At 42.5% G+C, this 24158-nt stretch overlaps 1 protein-coding gene across 1 annotated transcript; it reads left to right on the forward strand.

Moving 5' to 3' along the window:
* Positions 1–1132: 1132 nt before the first annotated feature.
* On the forward strand, positions 1133–24158 carry RTCB (RNA 2',3'-cyclic phosphate and 5'-OH ligase). The gene is made up of 12 exons (XM_055329100.1): positions 1133–1346; positions 3779–3857; positions 5207–5274; positions 6772–6871; positions 9586–9742; positions 11893–12049; positions 13758–13917; positions 15247–15422; positions 16152–16340; positions 17017–17127; positions 18486–18605; positions 23049–24158. Exons 1-12 carry the CDS (start codon positions 1254–1256, stop codon positions 23154–23156), a joined length of 1518 nt encoding a protein of 505 aa, XP_055185075.1. The 5' UTR covers positions 1133–1253; the 3' UTR covers positions 23157–24158.

The following is a 24158-nucleotide window of genomic DNA, read 5'->3' on the forward strand; positions in this document are numbered from 1 at the left end:
GTGAAATGGGATCAGAAGAGGAGGAAAGGGGAACCCACATGGATAAGGTAAGAATGACTAGAACCCACCGCTTCATCTCCCCGGAGCTGACAATCTAGGAGCGAGTGGAAGACGGCCGGTTCCTGCAGGGCCAAGCCCCGCACTGGTGGCTCCACACTGCCACTCACTCAATGCCCACAGACACTCGGAAGAACTGTGGTCCCATTTCACAGACGAGGGAACAGAGGTGACGAGGGATGAACCCTACGGGGCTGGTAAAGCAGCCTCTGCGTGCAAGGCAGAGGTAGAATCTGAATCCAAGTCTTCCCAATTCCAAAGTCGCCGCAATTTGCATGAGGAAGGACTGGAGGCCGCAACAAGCACGTAAAAATCCCCTTCTAGTGTGAGCAAGACACGTGCGCATAAAGAGCGTGAGCACAGGGCCCTTGGGACCCCGGGAGGCGAGCGCGGGGGGCGCGGGGGGCGCGGGGGGCGCGGGGGGCGCGGGGGTCCGTACTAACCACCGCATCGGCGCTCGCCGGACTCAGTGATAAACTGTCACTTTCTTTTCTTTTTTTTTAACTTTTTTTTTTGAATTTTATTTATTTATTCATGAGAACACACAGAGAGGAGAGAGAGAGGCAGAGACACAGGCAGAGGGAGAAGCAGGCCCCATGCAGGGAGCCCGACGTGGGACTCGATCCCGGGTCTCCAGGATCACACCCTGAGCTGTAGGCGGCGCTAAACCGCTGAGCCACTGGGGCTGCCCAAACTGTCACTTTCGTTCTCTGGAATGACAGAAGACGTATTGAAGGTGCACCCACAGATTCATTCTCAGGCATCACGATTTTCCAGGAACATGCTCCTCGGCTGCAGACATCTCCCCGCTCGCTGCTGCGAACGTAAACACCCAGCAGATACTCACTACAGCACTCGGACCTGATCCGCATTCTTCCAGCGCTGAAACGCACTTCCAAAACGAAGGATGACTACATCTCACTAAAAATGACTGCCTTTAGCTTAGCTTTGAGCCGGGAAGGAAAGGACCCGTCAATATCCAGAAAGGTGAACACTAGAGGGCAGTCCAACGTAACGAGAGAAAAGCGATTTGGTGCTACGAGTTTCGAGCCTCGGCGCTCGCCGTCGCCCAGCCTGCGGCGGAGCTGGCCGCGCCTGCGCGTCGGCCTCCGGAGGGCGGTGCTTCCGGCCGCGGGACAGCGCGGCAGCGGCTCTTCGAAGCGGAGCCGGGAGTTCTCGTCAGCCTTGTCGCCGCCATGAGTCGCAGCTATAATGATGAGCTGCAGTTCTTGGAGAAGATCAATAAAAACTGCTGGAGAATCAAGAAGGGCTTCGTGCCCAACATGCAGGTGAGGCGGGGAAGCGGGAGCCGTGGGCGAGGCCTTCCCGCCTGGGGGCCCGCGGCGCCTCCCCCTCGCGCCGCCCCGCCCCCCCTGCGTCCGCGCGGGACCGCGGTCGCCCGCACCCCGGCCGGCCCCACCTCCCGGCAGAGCGGGACGTCCCCGGGGAAGCCCTAGCGGTCGCCACAACGGCGCTTCGTCATGGGAGTCTCGAAAACGCACCGTAGGACCCGACGCTCCCGAGCTTTAGGGACGCCAGTGTCCCTTTTTTTTTCTTCTTCTTCTTTTTTTTTTTTTTTTTTTTTTTTTTCCTCGGTGGCACAGCCAGCCCAGGGCAGAGTCGCGGGCCCGGAGCTCCGCTCCCGAGTCTCGCGGGCCTTCTGCGCGGCGCGCACGGACCTCGGTTCGCTGAGGCAGTCGTTAGCGGCCGCCGCCCTGCTGAGGCGTGTTTGGGTCTCGCAGCGTCTAGAAAGTTCGCAGGGCAGGGTGGCTCGTGTTTCGGGTGATACTCCCCGGGCTGGGGCTGGGTGGGCAACGCAGCTTCCTCCCGTTAGTAGCGGCTCAGCCCCTACCCGACACCTGCGTTACCGGTCTTCCTCGCACAGAGCGATGGGAACTCCGTCCGTCCCAGGCGGTGGTGCGGAAGCCTGGGCTCGCCGCCGCCGCCGCCGCTCGGGCTCCCTGCCGCTTGTGCCTGTTCCGCGAAAGTGAAGGAAAAAGTCAAGGTTGGGTGCATATGTTGTTAAATAGGTCTTTGAGGTCTCTTAAGGTGCCCTGCCCGGGTATGGGAGGTTTGTGGTTCTGTGTCCTTGGTAAAAGTTCCTGATAACGACTCTACTCTTTTACTCAGTGTCAGAGCTTAACTGAGTGTCGCCCGTGAGCAGAGCTAGACACTGAGAAGAAAGGGCCACAGACATAAGGCTCCTTTTTGCTGTTTCCCATTTAGCCGGTTTCTGTATGTGGACTCTGGCTCCCTGAATGGAGGAGCAGGAGAAACCAGGCCGTGGTGGTCCTGATGACACACCGTCAAGGTCTGGCAGCCGTTCTGGCCTAACGTTTGATAGACGCACTGTTGCTGATCCTGCCTCGGAGCAAGTCTTGTTTTGCTAGGCAGTTCTGGTTTAACTGTTTGTAAGACACATTACTACCACTTCCCTAAGAGTGGAGAGTTGAAGTCTTGATATGCTGCTCTTAAAAAGTCACCTTTATGCCTTATTACCTCTATTGTTTTCCCATTCTCATGAGATGAGGGAATTTCACAGTGACATCTCCATTCCTCGCGTAGGACGCACAGTCTGCACTAAAACTTCTTCCCCAAAACACTCACTTCCCAACTTGATGTCGTCTTTGTGTTTCCTTTATATCTTCTAAATGTCCTGCAGCTCCAGTGACATCTCTTGACTCCGAAGAGCTGGTTCAAATAGTGAACATCCCAGAAACCTCCAGCTCCCTAGGCTGCTGAGCCATTTCATCAGTTTCTTCCATAACACTCACCTGTCCTAGCACTTGCTTGCTTCATTGCACTCAGTTTTCCAGTCTGGGCTGCATCATGGACCGGAAATTCCTCAAAAACAGGATCTTACATGTTCTTCATATCTTCCCTAATGCCCACTACAGTGCCTAAAGCATACTAAGTCCTCAGTAAATGTTTGGTAAAGTAATAAATGTAGCCCTTAGAAAATTGTACTGGAAACATTTTCCTTCAACTGGTGGTATTATTCACACAGAAGTCTTCTTTTTGATAAAGAAATTTGTCCAGATAATTAAATGTTAAGTCTTTTTTCTCTATTAGTGTGAGTGGGCCTTTGGTGTTACAGAATTGTGTCCTCCATCGTCTTTTGTATTCTTTTATCAAGCTTCTTCATCCTCTCAAAATTATATAGATTATAGAACTAAGCACACAGTTGAATAGCTATATGTTAAAACTTTTTTTTTTTTTTTACTCCGTATTTACCTACGCATAGATTTGTAAATCAGCACAGGACACAATAAAGTGTAATGTGCTATTATCTTAGGCACAGGAAAAATACACTAAGATCACATGACTGCATATTTATATTTATATTTAGAATCCTATTTTTATTATTCATCTACTTATCAAGACCCACTGATTTTTAGGAGCACAAGAGTATTGGGACTTTCGGCCTCAATGAGAGCATAGTTCACACATGCAAAAAATATTTTACCTCTTGAATTCCTAAATGCCACTTTAAAAGTAGGAGAAAATACAGAACAATTTGTGAGCACTACAAACACATTTTTAAGACATATTTAAAGATAAGAACATGTACTCATTGTTAGGAAGTTTTCTGCTTGCTTAAGGTAATGAGAAATGTTTCATAAAGAGCAAAGCAAAATAAATATATAGAGAATGTGTACTCTACCCATTGCCTATATATCATGGATGTGTGCTCATAGTTTTTCCTTTTCATTGGTACCAGGTGGAAGGCGTTTTCTATGTGAATGATGCTCTGGAAAAATTAATGTTTGAGGAATTAAGAAATGCCTGTCGAGGTGGTGGTAAGTACATTAGTCTTTTACATGTGGTTATGTCAATAGTATCTTCCCTGTGGTCTGAAAATGGTAGTTCAATTATAATTTTAAAATACAAAAGTATTGTTGGGTAATGACCAAGATTTAGGTGAGATCAAGGACACCTGGGTGGCTCCGTGGTTGAGCATCTGCCTTGGGCTCAGGGCATGATCCTGGAGTCCCACATTGGGCTCCCTGCAGGGAGCCTGCTTCTTCCTCTGCCTGTGGCTCTGCCTCTTTCTCTGTGGCTCTCAGGAACAAATAAATAAAATCTTAAGAAAAAAAGACTTAATGAGATCAGAAACCTGTTACTTATTTGTGGCCACATTGTTAGCCACCTGGCTTTGTAGAAACTATTTAGAACTAGGTGAACATGGTTGGTTTCAAAGTTAACCTTGGACAGTAATAACAAGCTACCATTTTTTGTGCACTTATTATGTGCCGGGCACCTTGCTAGGTACTTAAGAGAGATTACCTCAATTCTTAGAGTAATTTTAAGAGGAAGATGTTTTCTTCATTTTACAGATGTGTAAGTCAAGGCTTAGTAACCCTAAGTACTTTTAATTTGTCCAATTGCATAGCTTCTCGGTGACAAAGGTGGAACTCAAGTCCAGAATACGAACTGATTCCAAAGTCCATATTCTTAACCAGTACCCTGAGTAGCCTCACAGCTAGTCTCATCTGTAAAAGGAAGTTGATTACGCTTATCTCGCCGAAGTACAGCAATTTTAGAGCTAAGTGTATAAAGCTCTAATATAATGCTCTAACAGTGTTGATGGTATTCAAATGGAAACCTGTTTTTAACCCTTTTATTTTGAGCTCAACAATCTAAATCCCACTTCTGTCTCCGCTAGGACATCGTGACTTGCCTAAAATGACACTGTGACCGAGTGATAGAGCTGGGATTGGAACCCCATATGCCCTGCCCCTCAGTCCAGTGTTTTCCCAGTTCATCTACCTTGCGCTTTTTTGTCACAGTAAAACCGTTGTTGATTTTTTTTTTTTTTTGGTAAATAATATGAACTATTGAAAGAATAAAGTGTTTTTTTTTTACATCAGCATCATAACATTTATTAGTTGTTTTACGTTTGTCAGTAGTGTTTTCAAGTAACCTTCTCATAGAATGCTGACAGCACATTTGTAATTATTCTGGTTGCCATCACTACCTTTCTCTGCCATCTTGATGGCACTTCACCTCAAGTGTCCTGTCATGCTTTGTTGTTCTGGTAGTCCTAACCACTGCCCCTTCATTTAATGGAAGGTAGAAACATATGGATACACTTAATGCTAGAAATCCATTGTGTCCCCTTTCCTAATATTGAATTTTTTGTCTTCAGGTGTTGGTGGCTTCCTACCAGCCATGAAACAAATTGGCAACGTGGCAGCCCTGCCTGGGATTGTTCATGTGAGTCCATGTTCAGAGTTTTAATCATTTATATTTTCTCTTAGTCTAAAAGTTTGCTGAGTGGATGAATGGCCATGCCTCACCGATAGTGGTGTCGTTTAGGTAGTGACCTTCAAACATCTAGAAATAATCATGGAACTTAAATAATTGAGTCTGGATAGCATCTCAGTTTCTGGTTGCCTTTTGCTAGAATCTGTAAGCATTTGAGAATCTTTGAAGTAGTTTTGTTTTCTTGTTTCTTCGTCACAGTACATCATTATTCCTGGATCAGGGTACCGCCATTCAAAGTTTGGCTCTGGCTTCATTCAAGAAGATTATTGGAGAAAGAAAGGACAAAAGTTTAAGGGTTAGACCTGTGAGGAGGGAGAAAGGACAGTATAGATGTTACAGGCATGATTGGTAAAGGAGGGAAGTGGCGGTAATGGGTAGGTCTGGGTGGTGCAACTGGGGTCCCCTCCATGGTCTAACATTCAGGCTCCACCATCAAAGGAAGGTGTGAAATCCAAACAGACATTTTTTGAGGCCTTTATACTATTTACTATGCTGGCACTTGGGCAAAAAATGAAATGTCTTGTGCATTTAAGAAACTCATAGGTGTGTAGGTGTCTACATACGTCTTTAACCAAGCTTGACCTGCATTCTTCCCGGGTCAAGGCCCTTTTCTAGGCCCGGATCTAGAAAGTGTACAGTATTCATGCCATCAAATGCATTACATTTGCCTCTGATTGCTTAAACACTAAGGGCCTGTATAAATCAGATTTCGCTTAGCCTGACATGACCACAATTTGTCAGTGTGTAAAGATTCTTTAAATGTAATGCTACTGGGAATCCCTGGGTGGCTCAGTGGTTCAGTGCCTGCCTTTGGCCCAGGGCGTGATCCTGGAGTCCCAGGATCGAGTCCCACGTCGGGCTCCCAACATGGAGCCTGCTTCTCCCTCTGCCTGTATCTCTGCCTCTCTCTCTCGAATAAATAAATAACATCTTTTAAACAAATAAATAAAAAATAAATGTAATACTACTTTGAGGTACCTGGGTGACTCGGTTGAGTATCCAGCTCTTGATTTCAGCTCAGGTTATGATCTCAGGGTCATAAATTGAGCCCTGTGTTGGGCTCCACACTCAGCGGGAACTCTGCTTGAGATTCCCTCCCACTTCACCCCACACTTGCGAGCTCTCTCGCTCTAAAATAATAAATCTTTTTTAAAAATAATATTTAAAACGTAATACTTCCTTAAAGTTAGTATGTATTCCTCCTGTGGCATGTTCTACTGAGAGTTTTCTGTTTCAGTTTCCTTAGTTAATGGTCAGACTTTATTAAAAAATTTTTTTCCTGTTATTTTTAGCTTTATGATTAGGAGTTTTTATACTTAGTTTCCACCAATAGAGAAGGTTTCACAAAAACAGGACCTTGATTTGGGGAAGGCTTCAACCCACAGCCCCTTTGAGAATTACTGTGATCTCATCAGAGCTGTATTTCATTTTCTAATTCTCTTTCAGAGATCTATTGGGCTTCCTGATGTCCATTCAGGTTATGGGTTTGCTATTGGGAATATGGCAGCCTTCGATATGAATGACCCCGAAGCAGTGGTATCCCCAGGTAAGGTCACTGTGCACATCAGCTGTCAGGTGTGAGAAGCATAGCTCTTCTGAGATAAGAGTATGGATATCTCTCAGTCTCGTCATGTTTTGTCATTTTCTTGTGCCCTTATTCACTGTGAAAGAATTAGTTGTGGATGCTCCAAGAGGCAATTAAAACATCAAGTAAAGCATACATTTATGGAAGATTAATTGGGCTCCTACTATATGCCAGGCACTTTCTAGACATTGGCTACAGAACAAACTAAAACACTTCGCTGGCAAATTGTGTGTCTTCTTTGTGTCCCAGTTAACTCTCGGGCAGATTGGACCTAGTGATGTTAACTCCACATAGCATTACAGTGAGGAGTAAATGAGTTAGCCTGTGTAGAATACTTAGCACAGTACTAGGCACTTAGGAAGTACTGGGTAAGTGAGTGCTCTTATTATCATCATTACGATTGACTTCTAGTTGTATGCATCTTTTCTCCTGTGGGGTGCTCTCACTGAAAATATTTCACACCAAAAGTAGTATCTTTGCTTTTAGGGTCTGAGAAAGAAATGAAAGTTTAATTGTATCTTGACAGTTCTGCCTTTAACAGTGATGGATAAGCTTGTTTCAGGGCAGTCCTCTGCCAAGAATAACAGGAAAGGCTAAGATAATGTTTTCAAAAGACAAAAACACATCTGTTTGAAAGCATAGGAAAGCTACTGAAACAGTAAGAATTTGTGAGGCAGAGACCAGAGAAAAAGTACAGATACCTGAGCCCAGCATTCTTAGTTCTGTTTTTCTCCTGAGATTCTGGTAAATTTCAGTTAGTAAGGATGTAGATGATTTGAGCAATCCAGTTGACCAATATGACAATTTGACTACTGATATGTATGTGTAGTGTGTGTACACACGTCACAGTGTATCCAAGAACTCTAGAATACAGTTTAGGTGCACACAGAATGTTTATCAAAATTGACCAAATTGACCATATTGCAGACCCATAAATCAGGTCTCAAATTTTAAAGCATTGAAATTATAGAACAACAGTTCTCAAACTTTTCAAATTGAGGTTGATCTCAAAGGCTTTTAACAATGTTTACCTTGCCAGCAATTAAGACTGAGAAGTATTTAAAAGAGTAACACACAGGGATCCCTGGGTGGCGCAGCGGTTTGGCGCCTTCCTTTGGCCCAGGGTGTGATCCTGGAGACCCGGGATCGAATCCCACATCGGGCTCCCGGTGCATGGAGCCTGCTTGTGTCTCTGCCTCTCTTTCTCTCTCTGTGTGACTATCATAAATAATTTAAAAGAGTAACACACAGGTACATATTTCATTATCTATCTGGTCAAGGAGCCTTTGGAAAACTTTGTTGTGCACTCGAGAGAGTAAGTTTGAAAGGCTTATAATGCATTAGCATTATTATTTTCTTCTCTGGAAGCTTCTAGGTATATAAACACCACTGGTATAGAAGGTATTACCTGCTATAGTGTAATTAAATGGGAAGTCATTAACAACAACTAAGGGGAAACTCATATATTTACAGATAAAGCAATTTGTGTTTAACAAGTCAAAAAAAAATAGTGGGAACTAGAGAGTAACTGTGACTGATGTTAATAGAAAATACTGCGTCTAAAAATTATGGGCTATTGTTAGTGCCATACTTGACATATAGGAATATATAGCCTGAAATGCACAAATTAGAAAAGAAAGGCTAAAATACTAGTGATCTAAGCATCCATCTCAAAGTTAGAGAAAGAACAACAAATTAAACCCAAAAAAGACAAAATTAAGGGGCACCTCAGTGGCTCAGTCAGCTAAGCGTCTGCCTTCAGCTCAGGTCATGATCCCAAGGTCCTAGGATCAAGCCCCGCATTGGGCTCCCTGCTCAACGGGGAGTTTGCTTCTCCCTCTGCCCCTCCCTACCCGCATTCATGCTCTCTCATAAAAAAATTAAATCTCAGAGGAAAAAAAAAAGTAATGAAACAATACACAGTAGAAAGGATGAACAAGGCCAAAAATTGGCTCTTTGAAAAGGCTGATAGAATTCATAAACCCCAACAAGAATGATCCACAAAAAAACGAAGCATGTAATTCACATTTTAATCTGTAGTTTAGATGATACTCATTGTTCATCACTGCCTTCCTGACCCACAAACTTCCCATAGTATGTACATTAATTTAAATGTTTTGATGTCATCAGACTTCACCTACTTCGTGGACTACTTTTAAGAAGTTCTCTTTAAAAGAGTAGCTGTCAGGGCCCCTGGATGGCTCAGTTAGTTAAGTGGCTGCCTTTAGTTCAGGTCATGATCACAAGGTCCTGGGATTGAGCCCCCACATCTGGCTTCCTGCTCGATGGGGAGTTGTCTCCCTCTGCCCTTCCCCCTACTCCTGCACATGTCTTTCTCTCTCTGTCTCTCTCTCAAATAAATAAAATGGTTTAAAAAAAAAAAAAACTTGCTTTCAAACCTTGCATTAATGATGAGAAACCCAGGATGCCTGGGTGGCTCAGCAGTTGAGCATCTGCCTTTGGCTCAGGGCGTGATCCCGTGGTCCCAAGATCGAGTTCTGCATCAGGCTCCCCTTGAGGAGCCTGCTTCTCCCTCTGCCTATGCCTCTGCCTCTCTCTCTCTGTCTCTCATGAATGAATAAATAAAATATTTAAAAAAAAAAATGAGAAACTGTAGGTAACATTGCCCAACTACCTGGTTTTGCTAATCTATGACTAACTCCTGTATTTTGTAGGTGGTGTCGGATTTGACATCAACTGTGGTGTCCGCTTGCTAAGAACCAATTTAGATGAAAGCGATGTTCAGCCTGTGAAGGAGCAGCTTGCCCAAGCTATGTTTGACCATATTCCTGTTGGAGTGGGATCAAAAGGTGTCATCCCCATGAGTGCCAAGTAAGAGGACAAGATTCCGATAAACAGAATGGAAAAAGAAAAGTAACCACATGACCCTCATACTCATATCCAATGTAGGATGCTTAGGGGATGGAGATGTTCAGTCACTTTTCAGGAAGTAATAATGAATTGTTTTTTTACACAAGAGGTTCCTCTCCCCTCATTTATTAGAGACATTAGTCAACTGATGTCCATTAGAACAGTCTTTGACACACAGAAATTATAATAGAATAATACACACTGACGATTATCAAGCACTTGCTACATGGAAGGCACTGTGCTATAGTATATGTATATCGTCAATTTTTCAAGATGATAACCCTAATGTTCTCCACTGACAAGAAAGGAAAGGGAAGTTTAAAGAGGTAATAGGGTGCCTGGGTGGCTCTGTCGGTTAGGCGTCTGCCTTCGGCTCAGGTAATAATATCTAGGTCCTGAGATAAAGCCTACATCGGGCTCCTTGCTCAGCAGGGAGCCTGCTTCTCCCTCTCCTGCTGCTCTCCCTGCTTGTAGTCTGTCTGCCTGCCTGCCTCTCTCTCTCTCTCTCTCTCTCTCTCTCTGAAAAATAAAATCTTTAAGATAGGTAATAGTAAAGTCAGGATTCAAATCAAAGATCCTTTGGCTTCAGAAGACTGTATTTTAGAAACTTAAGGACGCCTGGGTGGCTCGTGTGGTTGAGCATCTGCCTTTGACCCAGGTCAGGATCCTGGGATCAAGTCCCACACAGGCTCCTCACAGGGAGCCTGCTTCTCCCTCTGCCTATGTCTCTGCCTCTCTCTGTTTCTCACGAATAAATAATTTACACAGAAGGCTATATTCTGAACTGCCTTTTGTCAGCGAACCTAAATTTAGCCACAGCCTTCCTTTTTGAATGATAGCATGGAATATTGTATATTTGACTAGGATGTTAAATATTTCAATTGGTAGAGAATGAAATTAAAGGCCACAGCATAACTGCCTTTTCAATGGCCATTGATGGTACTGTCGTGGCTCATGTAAAGCTGTGCGTCTTTTTTTTTTTTTTTTTTTTAAGATTTTATGTATTTATTCATGAGAGACACTGGCAGAGGGAGAAGCAGACTCCCTGCGGGGAGCCTGATGTAGGACTCAATCCCAGGACCCAGGATCACAACCTGAGCCAAAGGCCAACAATCAACCACTGAGCCACCCAGGTGCCTCAAAGCTATGTGTCTTAAGCTTTGCGGAATATGTGCTTAACAAGGATGTTTCTTTGGCACCTTCTTTAAAATTTATCTTTAATATCTTTAAAATTTATGTGACTTTGTATTCTAGTTACCTCCACGTACATACATTAATACCAGCATGTTTCTAATTATTACGTATTCTATGCTCCCCTCCAGCAAAAAACAAAACAAAACATTGGAGTAAAATTGATACATTTGGAGGATCTGTGATTTTTGTGGTCTCTGACATGCAACCCCACTTTGAAAGTCATACCTAGAACGTATAAATTCCAAGATACTCATAAATGTTTTAGATAGGAATTTTGTCTTGTATAATAATGTTTGAAATGGGCTATCATGGGGAGATGACATGGACAATTGTAACCTTCTGGATAGCATGTTGGGAGAGAGGGCTAGATCTTAGGTGAAAACCAAGGCTTCTTCCTTCTAGGGGTTTAATGTATGTGCATCTACCTTCAAAATGCATGTGCTGAAGCCATGTAGTACTTGTGTGAAGGTACCATAAAATGTATCCTGCACTCTCTGAAGGTTTTTACATAGGTTTATTTATTATTTGGCCATAATTTTTCATAAATTATTAATGAAGGTGAGTAGCTGTGGTAGTTAGTGGTAGGTGGTAGTATCTGATTAGTTATAAATTTTCTTTGCCTTTCAGAGAGGCAGTCTAATGCAAATGACATTGGAAGAGTACAAGGGACTAAATAAATGTCTAAAGAACTGTCATCGTCTGTAATATGGCACTCACAATTTTATGTCACAATTATTTATGTAGCTGCTTTCCTCAAAAAACTGAAGTTCCTGAAAGCATAAACTTTGGATCTAGCACAGTGCCTGGTACACAGGCAGTAGTAAATGGACTGCTTCCCTCTGCCCTTTTAAGACATGGTCATCTTAGCTTTTGCTCTACCATGGCTGTGAAATGACTGGGCCTTATTACTCACACAGAGACTTGGAGGAGGCCTTAGAGATGGGTGTGGATTGGTCCCTGAGGGAAGGCTATGCCTGGGCTGAGGACAAGGAGCACTGTGAGGAGTACGGCAGGATGTTGCAGGCCGACCCCAATAAAGTCTCTGCAAGGGCTAAGAAAAGAGGCCTTCCTCAGGTAATACTTGGGAGGGGCAATGTGCTCGGGGGGGGGGGGGCACGTTGGTTATGTTTTTGTTGAGGGGGAAAAGGTTATCTTCTATGTAGCAAATATATCCTCAGGTTTTTCACTGTATATCAAAAACAGATCTGTTGGCTTACCCTTCATTCTTACTCTTTTAAAAAGCTGTTAGGAACTTGCCAGATGTTCATAAAATAAGACATGCTGAATTAGAAATGGATGAGAGAAAAATGAAATATGATTATAAGGCTTAAAATATATGCCCAAATTGCATATATATGTACTTTGATGGTTCACAGATTTGGCTGAGTTTTATGGAGTCTTAAGATGAGAAGACATACCTTGTTAGTTCATGGTGTCCATGAGATAAGAATATACCGGGGATCCCTGGGTGGTTCAGCAGTTTAGCCCCTGCCTTCGGCCCAGGGCGTGATCCTAGAGTCCCGGGATCGAGTCTTGCATCTGGCTCCCTGCATGGAGCCTGCTTCTCCCTCTGTCTTTGTCTCTGCCTGCCCCTCCCTCCCTCCCTCCCTCCTCTCCTCTCTCTCTCTCTCTCTCTCTCTCTCTCTCTCTCTCTCTCTCTCTCTCTCTTTCTCTCTCTCATGAATAAATAAACAAAACCTTTAAAAACAAAAAAGAGGTAAGAATATACCACATGTTTGAAATATGCAGCTAATTGCAGTGGCTTTGCCATTAATTGACTGTGACTGTGAGCAAGTTTCTTCTCTGAGTCTGGCTTTCTTATCTGAAAATCAGAGTAGTTAAAACTTGGCAGCTTCTAAAGACTCTTCTGGCACTTCTGTGCCATGATCCCCGTGGCACAGGGATTATTAAACATCTATTAACTCCAGTTGCAGGATATATTCTTCAGTGGTAGGTAAATGGTAGGTGTCAGCAAGCTCATAGATGTTTCAAAAATCATTTGAGCTTGGACCTTGTGTAAGAGTCAGCATTCATCAGAGTTCATCTCAAAAGTTGACCCTTCTATCTGCAATGTTTAAAATGTCCTGTAGGCCATATAGTGGTCTGAGTTTGGGTTTATGAAGCTTTTAATATCTATATATCTCAAGCAGATAATGATACGATAAACTTTGGGAATTACCGTATTTTCATTGTGTATTGCTTTAAAGGCATGAAGCATCTCTGAGGTTCAGAAATTTCTTTGTTATATAAACCACTGTGATTATTTTTTGTTATTGGTTGATTTTACCAATTTGCTTTTTAAATGGACTTTTTTTTTTTTTTTAATTTTTTTTTTTTATTTATGACAGTCACAGAGAGAGAAGGAGAGAGAGGCAGAGACACAGGCAGAGGGAGAAGCAGGCCCCATGCACCGGGAGCCCGACGTGGGATTCGATCCCGGGTCTCCAGGATCGCGCCCTGGGCCAAAGGCAGGCGCCAAACCGCTGCGCCACCCAGGGATCCCTTAAATGGACTTTTTAAATGCAGAATAGAAGCGGGGTGCCTGGGTGGCTCAGTCAGTTGAGAGTCTGACTCTTGGTTTCTGCTCAGGTCATGATCTCATGGGTGCTAAGATCAAGATCAGTGTTAGGCTCCATCCTCAGTGGGGAGTTTACTTGACTCTCTCCCTCTGCACATCCCCCCACTTGTGCATGCACACTGGTGCTCTTTCTCTCGCTCTTAAAACAATAAATCTTTAAAAGCAGAATAGAAGCTGTTTTATCAGACATTCTTATTTTTGCAGTTGGGGACCCTGGGAGCAGGCAACCACTATGCAGAAATCCAGGTTGTGGATGAGATTTTCAATGAGTATGCTGCTAAGAAAATGGGCATCGACCATAAGGGACAAGTGTGTGTGATGATCCACAGTGGAAGCAGAGGCTTGGGCCACCAAGTAGCCACAGGTATAGTCTGGATCTAATTTTAGACTCAGTGCTCAAACACACATTTATGGGGAACCAAATAGAGATTTCAGGGAGAGAGCTCTGAAACTATATAATGCATAGATTTTTACTATTTCACATGGTATTATTATAAGAAATTAAATACTTCACATAAACTATTTCATTTATACATTTATGACATATGCACATGGTTCTTACATACCTATATGCAAGGTTAAGTGTTATAGTGGACTCAGTGATGAACTTGGCAAGGACCTGTCCTCAAAAAATCCTGTCTCAAGAAGGATGTCCGTTCATTAAAATGAAAAGGTAGTGTCTGATAAAATACAACAGAATAGTCTATATAGTAAAGTGTTTAGGAAAAAAATTTTGGAGGTGGCATCATGAATACATACTGTTTTCAGTTTGGACAGTCATGCACAAAGGAAGTTTATGACCAAAAGACAGCATGAAGAAAGGAGATCACTTTGGACTTGTGAAAGGCTTTTATGAATTTATGAGAAGACACACGGAAATTATTATAAACCTTAAGATGCGTATTATGTAATTTTTTTTTTATGTAATTCATCATTGTGTACATTTCATTCTATGGGAATTTACTAATTTGGGACATCCTGACCCATTAGAATATTAATTCTAGCAAATATATGGAGCACTGACTAGTAATTCTGAGCTTTACTGAATAACTTCTCTACACTTTGCCATGAATTTGATTTTCCTGGGGCAGCCCGGGTGGCTCGGCAATTTAGTGCCGCCTTCAGCCCAGGGCCTGATCCTAGAGACCCGGGATTGAGTCTCACATCAGGCTCCGCACATGCAGCCTGCTTCTCTGTCTGCCTGTGTCTCTGCCTCTCTCTCTCTCTGTCTCTCATGAATAAATAAATAAAAATCTTTGGCGGGGGGGAGAATTTGATTTTTCTGCTGTTGTAGCAACTTGCCTCCAGCTCTTTTCTGTTAAGTCACTAAAAGATTACTTTTTAAAACCATGATGGTAATAAGATGTATTTACTACCTCTGTTCATCTTCATGCCAGGAAAGGAGTAACTAAGACCATGTTGTTGCTGTTTGTGTACACATCTTATTCCCTTTGTAAGTTCCTCCAGGGTTATCTTTGTAACCCCCAAACTTGAGTCACACAACACTAACAAAAGGTTCTCAATAACTACGTCTTGACCAAGCAAATAGATGAACTTAGAAAAGCTTCCAAGGGAAAGTCGTATTTTATTTGCTTTTTAAAAAGTGGATTTAAATGTAACCTCTCTCTTTGCAATAAATCTGAATTATAAAGGGAAAACCAGCTGTTTTAGACTCGCTCTTTCTCTTGTCCAGATGCACTGGTAGCTATGGAAAAAGCCATGAAAAGAGACAAGATTATAGTCAACGACCGGCAGTTGGCTTGTGCTCGGATTGCTTCCCCAGAGGGTCAGGACTACCTGAAGGGGATGGCAGCTGCTGGGAACTATGCCTGGGTCAACCGCTCTTCCATGACCTTCTTAACCCGTCAGGTATAGTTGAAGTTGCTCATCTGTTTCTCATGGTGAAGTTTTAAACAACCTATAGAATCCGGTTTTGGAAATCTATGTAGTTGATATTGGAAATATTACCAAAGTGTCCAGGCTCTTCATGTCTCCTTAAACTAAGCCAGCAGAGTATCAGGTATGGGGAATGAGAGAAGAGGAGAAGCCAAAATTATTCCTAGAATTTGCCTTGAGCAGCAGATGGATAGAAGTGCATTCACGAAGATTAGAAGGCTGAGGAAGAAGCCGTTCTGAAGGGTGGGATCAAGAATAGCTCAGCAGGTTTTCATCCAGAGTTGGAATTTATGGAGCAGTAATTGTAATGTGAGGGGCTCCTGGGTGGTTCAGTCAGTTAAGCGTCTCCCTTTGGCTCAGGTCATGGTACTGGGGTCCTGGGATTGAGCCACACATCGGGCTCCCTGCTCGGGTTGCTTCTCCCTCTGCCCCTCCCCTCTGCTTGTGATATCTCTCTCTCTCTCTCTCTCTCTCTCTCTCTCTCTCTCTCTCTCTCTCTCTCTCTCTCAAATAAATTAATAATTTTTTAAAAAAAGGAATTTGCAATGTGATGTAAAAGATGTTGTCTTTCCTGTGAAGGTTAATAATACTACTATATTTGAGCTCTTTAATCTCTCATTCCCTATAGGAATAGATCAGCTGAAATCGATGAGTTTTGAAGAGCTGGTTCTGGTTGCTTTTAACTTGGGCTTTTCCTTTTAGGCTTTTGCCAAGGTCTTCAACACAACCCCTGATGACTTGGACCTACATGTGATCTATGATGTTTCTCACAATATTGCCAAAGTAGAACAGCACGTGGTGGATGGAAAGGAACGGACACTGTTGGTACACAGGAAGGGATCCACTCGGGCTTTCCCTCCTCACCATCCCCTCATTGCTGTGGATTACCAAGTATGTACTAAGCCATTTGTGGTTTTAAGCCATGGAGGCATGATTTAGGTATTTCTAACATGGGTGAATTTAAACAGGCAGCAGTTGTGAAAAGAAAAATCTGTCCTCCATGAGAACAGTCATTTCCAGTCTTCTCTGAGGCAGTGACTCCCCCCTTATTTATGCTTGCAGTAAACTAAAACATCCCGCATGGAGAATCTTTTACCCCATAAATGTGATCTTTTCAAGGCCCTTAAATTGATTGGAAGGTGAGATTAAGATTAAACTCAGTCTGTTCACTTTGCCTCTCCTCTTGGTGTCTGGCTGTGATAGAGGTAGAAGGGCCTATAGCCTGCTCTCATTTTCCCTGTGATAAGGAAATCAGAACGTGGAGAGGTCAAGTGCCTTTCCTGGAGAGGTTCCTCCTAATGACGCTATCCCAGACATTTGAATTTGGCTTTGCTCTTGTATTGTCTGTCTGCTGCTGCCTTCCTAGTCCTTGCATTTTCACTCCCTTCCACTTCCCTCTCAATTATCCAAGAATTGAAATATGTCGTCATAACGATTGTAAAAGCAGCATATTTAGAGCCCCAGGTTTCTCCCACAGTCCTGCAATGCAAGAGGATGTGTAAATATCAGGCATAAAAACCTCATGCTTTTCTGCATTGTGATGTGTCTGATTTGTGTGTGCCTTCAGCTCACTGGACAGCCGGTGCTCATTGGTGGCACCATGGGCACCTGCAGTTACGTTCTTACGGGCACCGAGCAGGGCATGACGGAGACCTTTGGGACCACTTGCCATGGAGCGGTAAGGAAAAGACTTACTTAGAAATCCTCTCTTCAGTTTAGTCATTTTTCATTTTGACGGGTGAATGTATTAGACTGAGCACTAACCAAGTTGAAGTTTAGTCTGTCTTGGCTTCTACCTGAATTTATTCAGACTAAGGTCACCAGTATCCACCTTAGTGGAGTCATTTTAAGGCCAGGGACTGTTCCCCATCTCTACAAGTCCATAACATCCAGACTGGGAAATTGCCATATTCGCATAACAGACAGAGCCTTAACTGATGGAAGTTCACACCCCAGCTTATCTCAGTGATTCACCGGACCTAGTCATTTGCATCATTTGCTCCTTACTTAATAGGTCCACTCAAGATGTGGAGGCAGAGCCCGCACGTAGACTACACACCTATCTCACCATATCACCTCTTCTAAGCCAGGGGTTGATAAACTTTTTTTGTAAATCACCAGATGGTAAATATCCTAAGCTTTGGGGCCATATGGTCTCTGTAGTAGCTACTCTATTGTGCCATCGTAGCAAAAAAAAAGCAGCCATAGACAATATATAAACCAGTGGGAATTACTGTGTTCCAATAAAGCTTCATTTACAAACACAGGTGGTAGGCCAGATTTGGACCCCTACTAGCTTGCCAACCCCCTGTTGTGAGCCATGAGAGACTTATTAGCTAGTGAGGGAGTGGAGAATAGAAACTCTATAGAGTACCTTCTCAGAGAGCAGACCCTCACAAATATATTTGAACTTTTTTCTCTGATCCTCTCTCATATTACCAGTTACCTCCAGTTACCTCCCAACTTTTCATTTTAACACAGTGATCAAATCGGCACATCTCACACAATACATTAACAACACCTGGAAGCTTTTTTCTTGGGTTTCTTTTATTTTTCTTTTATTTTTTTTGGTGGTCACAATGAGGGAGGGGAGCTTTGCTGCTGGCTTCTAGTAGAGGCCAAGGATGCTGGTAAACATTCTACATGACAAAGAATTATCTGGTCCAAAATGTGAGTAGTGGGATGTTGAGAAACTATTTTAAATCACAAACCACAAAGGTATTGTGATTACAGATATGCTATTTACAATTAAAATAAATTTATTTATATTGAATTGGTAGTAGTATTTAGAAATACAAAATTAAAATTTTCAATACTTAATGTTTTATGTAGATGGCAATTTGTTGTCTAGAAGGATATGATGAGATTTTTAATGGAAGACCCCTAATAAGGTTGATACAATAGAAAAAGATGGTTTTCTAACTAAAGAAGTCAAAGAAAAGGCATATAATCCCAAGGGTTTAAATAATTGCTGGAGTTGAACATAAGTTGTAGCTCAGAATTTATATAGTGAAATTTATTCCTTTCCCAATCTAGGGCCGTGCATTGTCCCGAGCAAAATCTCGTCGTAATTTAGATTTCCAGGATGTCTTGGACAAACTGGCAGATATGGGAATCGCAATCCGAGTTGCCTCACCCAAACTGGTTATGGAAGAGGTAAGTGAAGCTTTGATAAATGTTCAGCATAAAACTGTGATTTATGCCACTATATAGAGAGCATAATTTTTGGTTTTACTATTAGGTATTATGTTTTGTTTTTGGTTTTTTTTATTTTTTTTTAAATTTTTATTTATTTATGATAGTCATACAGAGAGAGAGAGAGAGGCAGAGACACAGAGACACAGGCAGAGGGAGAAGCAGGCTCCATGCACCGGGAGCCCGACGTGGGATTCGATCCCGGGTCTCCAGGATCACGCCCTGGGCCAAAGGCAGGCGCCAAACCGCTGCGCCACCCAGGGATCCCCTGTTTTTGTTTTAATAATCTCAGTTATAGTTTATCATTGTTTTTTGTTTGGAGATTAATTACAAGCCAAGTCCATAGAAATAATTCTTACCTTTCTACATATTAAACTTTAAAAATTGTTTGAGCAGACTCATTTTAACCTTTCTTTTGCACAGCTATTATATACTTATATTTAAATTTGAAAGCAGATTTGAAAAGGAAGATAACCATTTTGTTTGATTCAAGGGAGCCAAGATTTTGTTTAAATTATATGTATGTGTATGTACATATTCAAGTTAGAAGCAGCACAACTTGTTTTAAAAGTTTAAGAGAAAAAAAGTCATGCAGAAGAAAACTCAGTGTCCTAATGCAACTGTTACTTCCTTTTCTAGGACACTTAACTATCTTTTCCGTTTTTTCCCTGAATGCTTTCTCTTTAAAACTAATTATAATCATAGTTTACAAATATTTTGTAGTCTTTTTATTTATATCCTTTTGTTCCTTTTTGTTGTTGTTTTCCTCCCCTCTCCTTTTTTTAATTTAGCACATTACTATAGTATTGTTTGTGAGGTCTGTTTTTTGTTTTTGTTTTTGTTTTTTTAAGATTTTTATTCATTTATTCATGAGAATACACAGAGAGAAAGAGAGGCAGAGACACGGGCAGAGGGAGAAGCAGGCTCCATGCAGGGAGTCCGACATGGGACTCAATCCCGGGTCTCCAGGATCATGCCCTGGGCTGAAAGTGGTGCTAAACCACTGAGCCACCCAGACTGCCCGAGTGTCACTTTTTAATGATTGCCAAGTCATTCTTGCCAGCTAAGTATCATAAGTTTCTGCCCATATTGGACACTTCATTGGCTTCCAAATTTTCCTACTATAAATTAAGTGATACCTTCACACGTGAAGCTTTTTTTTCCAGCTGTTGTGTGTTTTTTTTTTTTAAGATTTTATTTATTTATTCATGAGAGACACAGAGAGAAGGCAGAGACCTAGGCAGAGGGAGAAGCAGACTCCTCTCAGGGAGCCCGATGTGGGACTCGATCCCAGAACTCTGGGATCACGCCCTGAGCTGAAGCAGACGTTCAACCGCTGAGCTACGCAGGAATTCCGAGCTGTTTTAATAATCAGAATGAAATCCTAAAAGTAGACTGAGTCACAGAGTATGACAAAGCCTTATTTCCTAATAATTAATTTTTCTGGGCAGCCTGGGTGGCTCAGCGGTTTAGCATTGCTTTCAGCCCAGGGCCTGATCCTAGACACCTGGGATTGAGTCCCACGTCGGGCACCCTGCATGGAGCCTGCTTCTCCTTCTGCCTATGTCTCTGCGCACCTCTCTCTCTCTCTCTCTCATGAATAAATAAAATCTTTTTAAAAAATAAATAAAAAATAATTTTTCTCTCTGATTTTAAGAATAACACCTGTTTATGGGGTACCTGGATGGTTTAGTTGGTTAAGCATCCGATTAAGGTCATGATCTCAGAGTTGTGAGATCGAACCGGGATCCATGCTGGGCATAGAGCCTGCTTTAGAATCTCTTTCTCCCTCTCCTTCTGCCCTTCCTTCTTTCCCTCTCTTAAAAAAAAAAAAGAAAGAAAGAAAAGAAAAACACCTGATTCATTAAGAGATTTTGGAAAATGCAAAGAAGAAAACAAAAACCATCGAAAATTCCACCAAGTGCAGATAATCTCTATTGACGTTTGGCATTTTCTTTTTTTTATGTGCATGTTTTACATACGGTTTTTTCATTCACTCAGAAATGCTTATTAAACATCTATAGTTAGGTCCTATTGTAGGTTCTAGGGTTACTGCAGAGAACAAAACTAGCAAATCTCTTTCTTAAGAAACTTAGCACATAGTAAAAGATCTAGTGTGTTAGATGACATTAAGTGCTACAAAGTACAGATGGGACAGGGAAAGATAGGAAGTGGGTGCAGTTTTAAATAGGGTGTAAGGTGTAGTTTTAGTTTTAAGTAGGGTGTAGTGATACTTGAAGACCTGGAGTGAAGGAGTGGGCTATGTAGGTAACTAGGGACAGGCTTTCCGGGGAGAACAGCCCTGTGCAGAAACACTAAGGCGAGATTATACTAGGATGTTTGAGAAATAGCAAGGAGGCCACTTGTGACAAGAGCAAGCAAGCGGGAGATGAGGTCAGAGGCAAGAGCGCCAGATTGTGTGAGTACTTGCCTTTTCCTTGACAGAAGGACTTTTGCTCTTCTTATTCTGAGTGGAGTATTGGGAAGACATTAGAGAATTTTGAGAAGAGTAACATGATCTGGCACACTGATGAGAATCTGGAAGAGAAATTGGTGATGCAGGAAAGAGGGGGCAATTACTGGAGCGATGTCCTTGGATAGATGAGAGGAGATGGAATTGGGTGTCCAGGTGGATGAGGTTGGTCTGTCTTAGGAGCTGAAATAATGAGTCCTTAATAAAAGGAGAGAAGGTAGGATGCAGGTAGTCAGGGAAGAGATGGTGAGATTTTAGGGAGATTCTGTTCTAGTTATTTCTCTTTTCAGGTGTAATAGATAGTAGTGCCAGCAGCTAAGAATGAGGCTGCAGGAGAAGGGATCAGATAACATTTAAGAAAAGGTAATCAGCCCGGCGAGATTTTTGGTGGTTGCCAGCACAGCAGCAAGGGCCTACTTGAGCTAAATTCAGTGATTGGGTGTTTTTTTCAAGAACATTCAGCTGTACAGGTATAGACAGGAAATAGATGTTGAGTTAACTTGAACTAGGTTTACAAATATGGTACAGTGGAAGGAAACAAGGCCGTTGAGGGTGTTGCAAAGAGATTATACGTCTCATGAAGTTAACGGATTGTTGGAGATGGAGCACAGGAGGGAGGGAGCTGGAAACCCAGCTGTGATCACCAGCCTGACATGCTTGAAACTGAAATTACAGAGGAGTTGTGGTCACTGGTAAGGACAGGTTCTAGGGTATGGCCCTAGCTGGGAATGAATGATCAGGGTAAGCATTGAAGGAGCAAAAATCAAGGAACTATAAAGCCAAGATACTGAGAGGCCCTCTTCCTAGATATTTAAAACATTGGAATTATATATAGCAAGACAGAGTGACACTGAGCCAGGAGTGAGAAATCTTCAAGTAATGCTAAGGTAAGGAGTGATTCCGAGTCTAACAGATAACTGCAGGAAGAAGAGGTAATGAAACGTGAGGACTGCAAGACTCAAAACTGGGAATGCTTAGGGAGAAGTGAGTGCGAATGGTCTGGAAAGAACCAAGATAAGCAAGGACACCTGTCACACTCCTAGGCCTGATGACAGGACCCCATTTAGGATGGAAAATAGCTACTACTACAGAAAGTTGGAGGTGGAAGTAATATCCCTAGGGGAGATCTGTGTTTCAGAATGAACACGAGAGTGAAGAGGATGCTCAGAGAAGAGGAGAACAGGGAGAGGATTCTGCACATACTCCCTGGAAAGAGTCCAGAGGCTGCCGTTGGAAAGTTAGAAATTGAAAGAGAATGGGAGAGGAGCTAGAAGGGGATATGTACAGGGCCTTTGGGAATCTGCTCGGAGGCCCGAGCTTCTACGCTGCCATGAACAGGGAGAGAGGTATTGTGATGCTCTGTTCCAAATGGCAAGACAGTGACTGGATGGGAAGGGAGGTTGGAGGTCTTGAGGGAAACTCAGAAATAAGAATGTGCGTATACATGTGTATACACATGAACATATACAAACATGTGATATCAGTAATATAAATACATTGAATAATTTTCCCTTATTGTGAAGGTAATAACTATTCATTCCAGAAATTTTGACAACTATAGAAATAAAGGAAATCAAAGTGGCCAGTAACTACCAACCAAATATAATTACCCCTAACAGGATGATTCGGTGCATTTCCTTTCTGTTGGGTATTTGTGTATGTGTTTTCTTCAGTTACATTTACTGCTTTTCCTAGTTATACAAGTAATATATATTCTATGGGGAAATTATGAGAAATACAGAAAAAGATAAAAGTGTTTTTCTTACTATCCTCTTACCAACATGAAGTTCAATCATCGTCTTTATTTGATATACAACAAAGAGAAAATTCAGTATTATTTTAATGTGCATTTTAATCCCACATGAAGTTTAATGCTTTCAAGGATTACATTTTAAGTAGACTTTTACAGCGTTGTAACTCCTTTCCTGTAGGCTCCTGAGTCCTATAAGAATGTGACGGATGTGGTGAACACCTGCCATGATGCTGGAATCAGCAAGAAGGCCATTAAACTGAGACCGATTGCTGTGATCAAAGGATAGAATGCTGACTGCAGCCACCAAACTCCACTGCCCCTCATGGGATGGAGGTGAACTGAAACTCCTCAGACATCAAACTCGAGACCTGACAGGTTCCAAAGTGCACAGCTGTAACTGTCCATTCCAACGTGGCTGGCTGGCGGCTGCTGCCTTCAGGAGCCAGTGTTGTAACATTACCTTCCAGGAAGAGTAACATTGCCCTCATTTGGAAAGGAATGTATGTGCTTCCTCCCTGATTATCCCACATGTTTTAGGAAAATCTGTTAGGGGGTGGGGATAGATCAAGATACTGCCTAACTCCTCATAGAAGTCTTAGTCATGACAGTGAGCTTCTTTACACCAAGCTCTGTGTTTATATTCTGAGAGGTATCATGAAGAGCGTTCTATTAAATAAGAAGGTTTTGAAATGTTTTCTTTCCCTCCTCCTTTTGTCAGTTTGTCAGTTCATCCACCCATCCACCCTCTTCCCCTGAACCCAGCAAAACCCTAAACACCACTCTCACTTGGAAAGTAGGCACAAAGTCCTATCCAGATACGAGAGGAAAGGATAATGGGACACGTTGAGGAGGGAATATGTATGGAGGTGTAGAAATAGGGGCCTAAAAGAGCAGTTTTTCATAGACTTGCTAATTTCTCATCCTGAAATATGAGGCAGAGTTTTGACTTACCTGCATAGCAGCGCCTTTTGGTACCTGTCCTTAATTAGGCCTGGTCTGATAAACTGAATTGTTTTTGGATGATTTCTTGCACAGCAGGAACAGAGAACCTGCACGATACTGAATATTTTTGTTTGTGATTGAATTATAAAAACATGCAATGACCACAGTTGTGATGTTAATGGTTGCTCTTTTGGGCAAGTTGACTGCTCTTGTGCCATCTAATCACATTTTGTGTTCTGTACTATGACACCTGAAGATGTTGTAAGTTACAGGTTGCTAAGGCCTTTGTTGAATCCAAACAGCCAGTAAAATAGAAAAATCTAATAAAGTTGCAATATGTTGTTTA

This window comes from Nyctereutes procyonoides, unplaced genomic scaffold (assembly GCF_905146905.1).
Source record: "Nyctereutes procyonoides isolate TBG_1078 unplaced genomic scaffold, NYPRO_anot_genome, whole genome shotgun sequence".
Taxonomy (NCBI): Eukaryota; Metazoa; Chordata; class Mammalia; order Carnivora; family Canidae; genus Nyctereutes; species Nyctereutes procyonoides.

Bases quoted from the DNA above. Each gene is read 5' to 3' on its own strand.
- RTCB (XM_055329100.1), top strand. From the start codon at position 1,254: ATGAGTCGCAGCTATAATGATGAGCTGCAGTTCTTGGAGAAGATCAAT. The intron at 5,275-6,771 runs GTGAGTCCATGT...ATTCTCTTTCAG, and splicing joins CCCTGCCTGGGATTGTTCAT to AGATCTATTGGGCTTCCTGA. The intron at 12,050-13,757 runs GTAATACTTGGG...TTATTTTTGCAG, and splicing joins AGAAAAGAGGCCTTCCTCAG to TTGGGGACCCTGGGAGCAGG.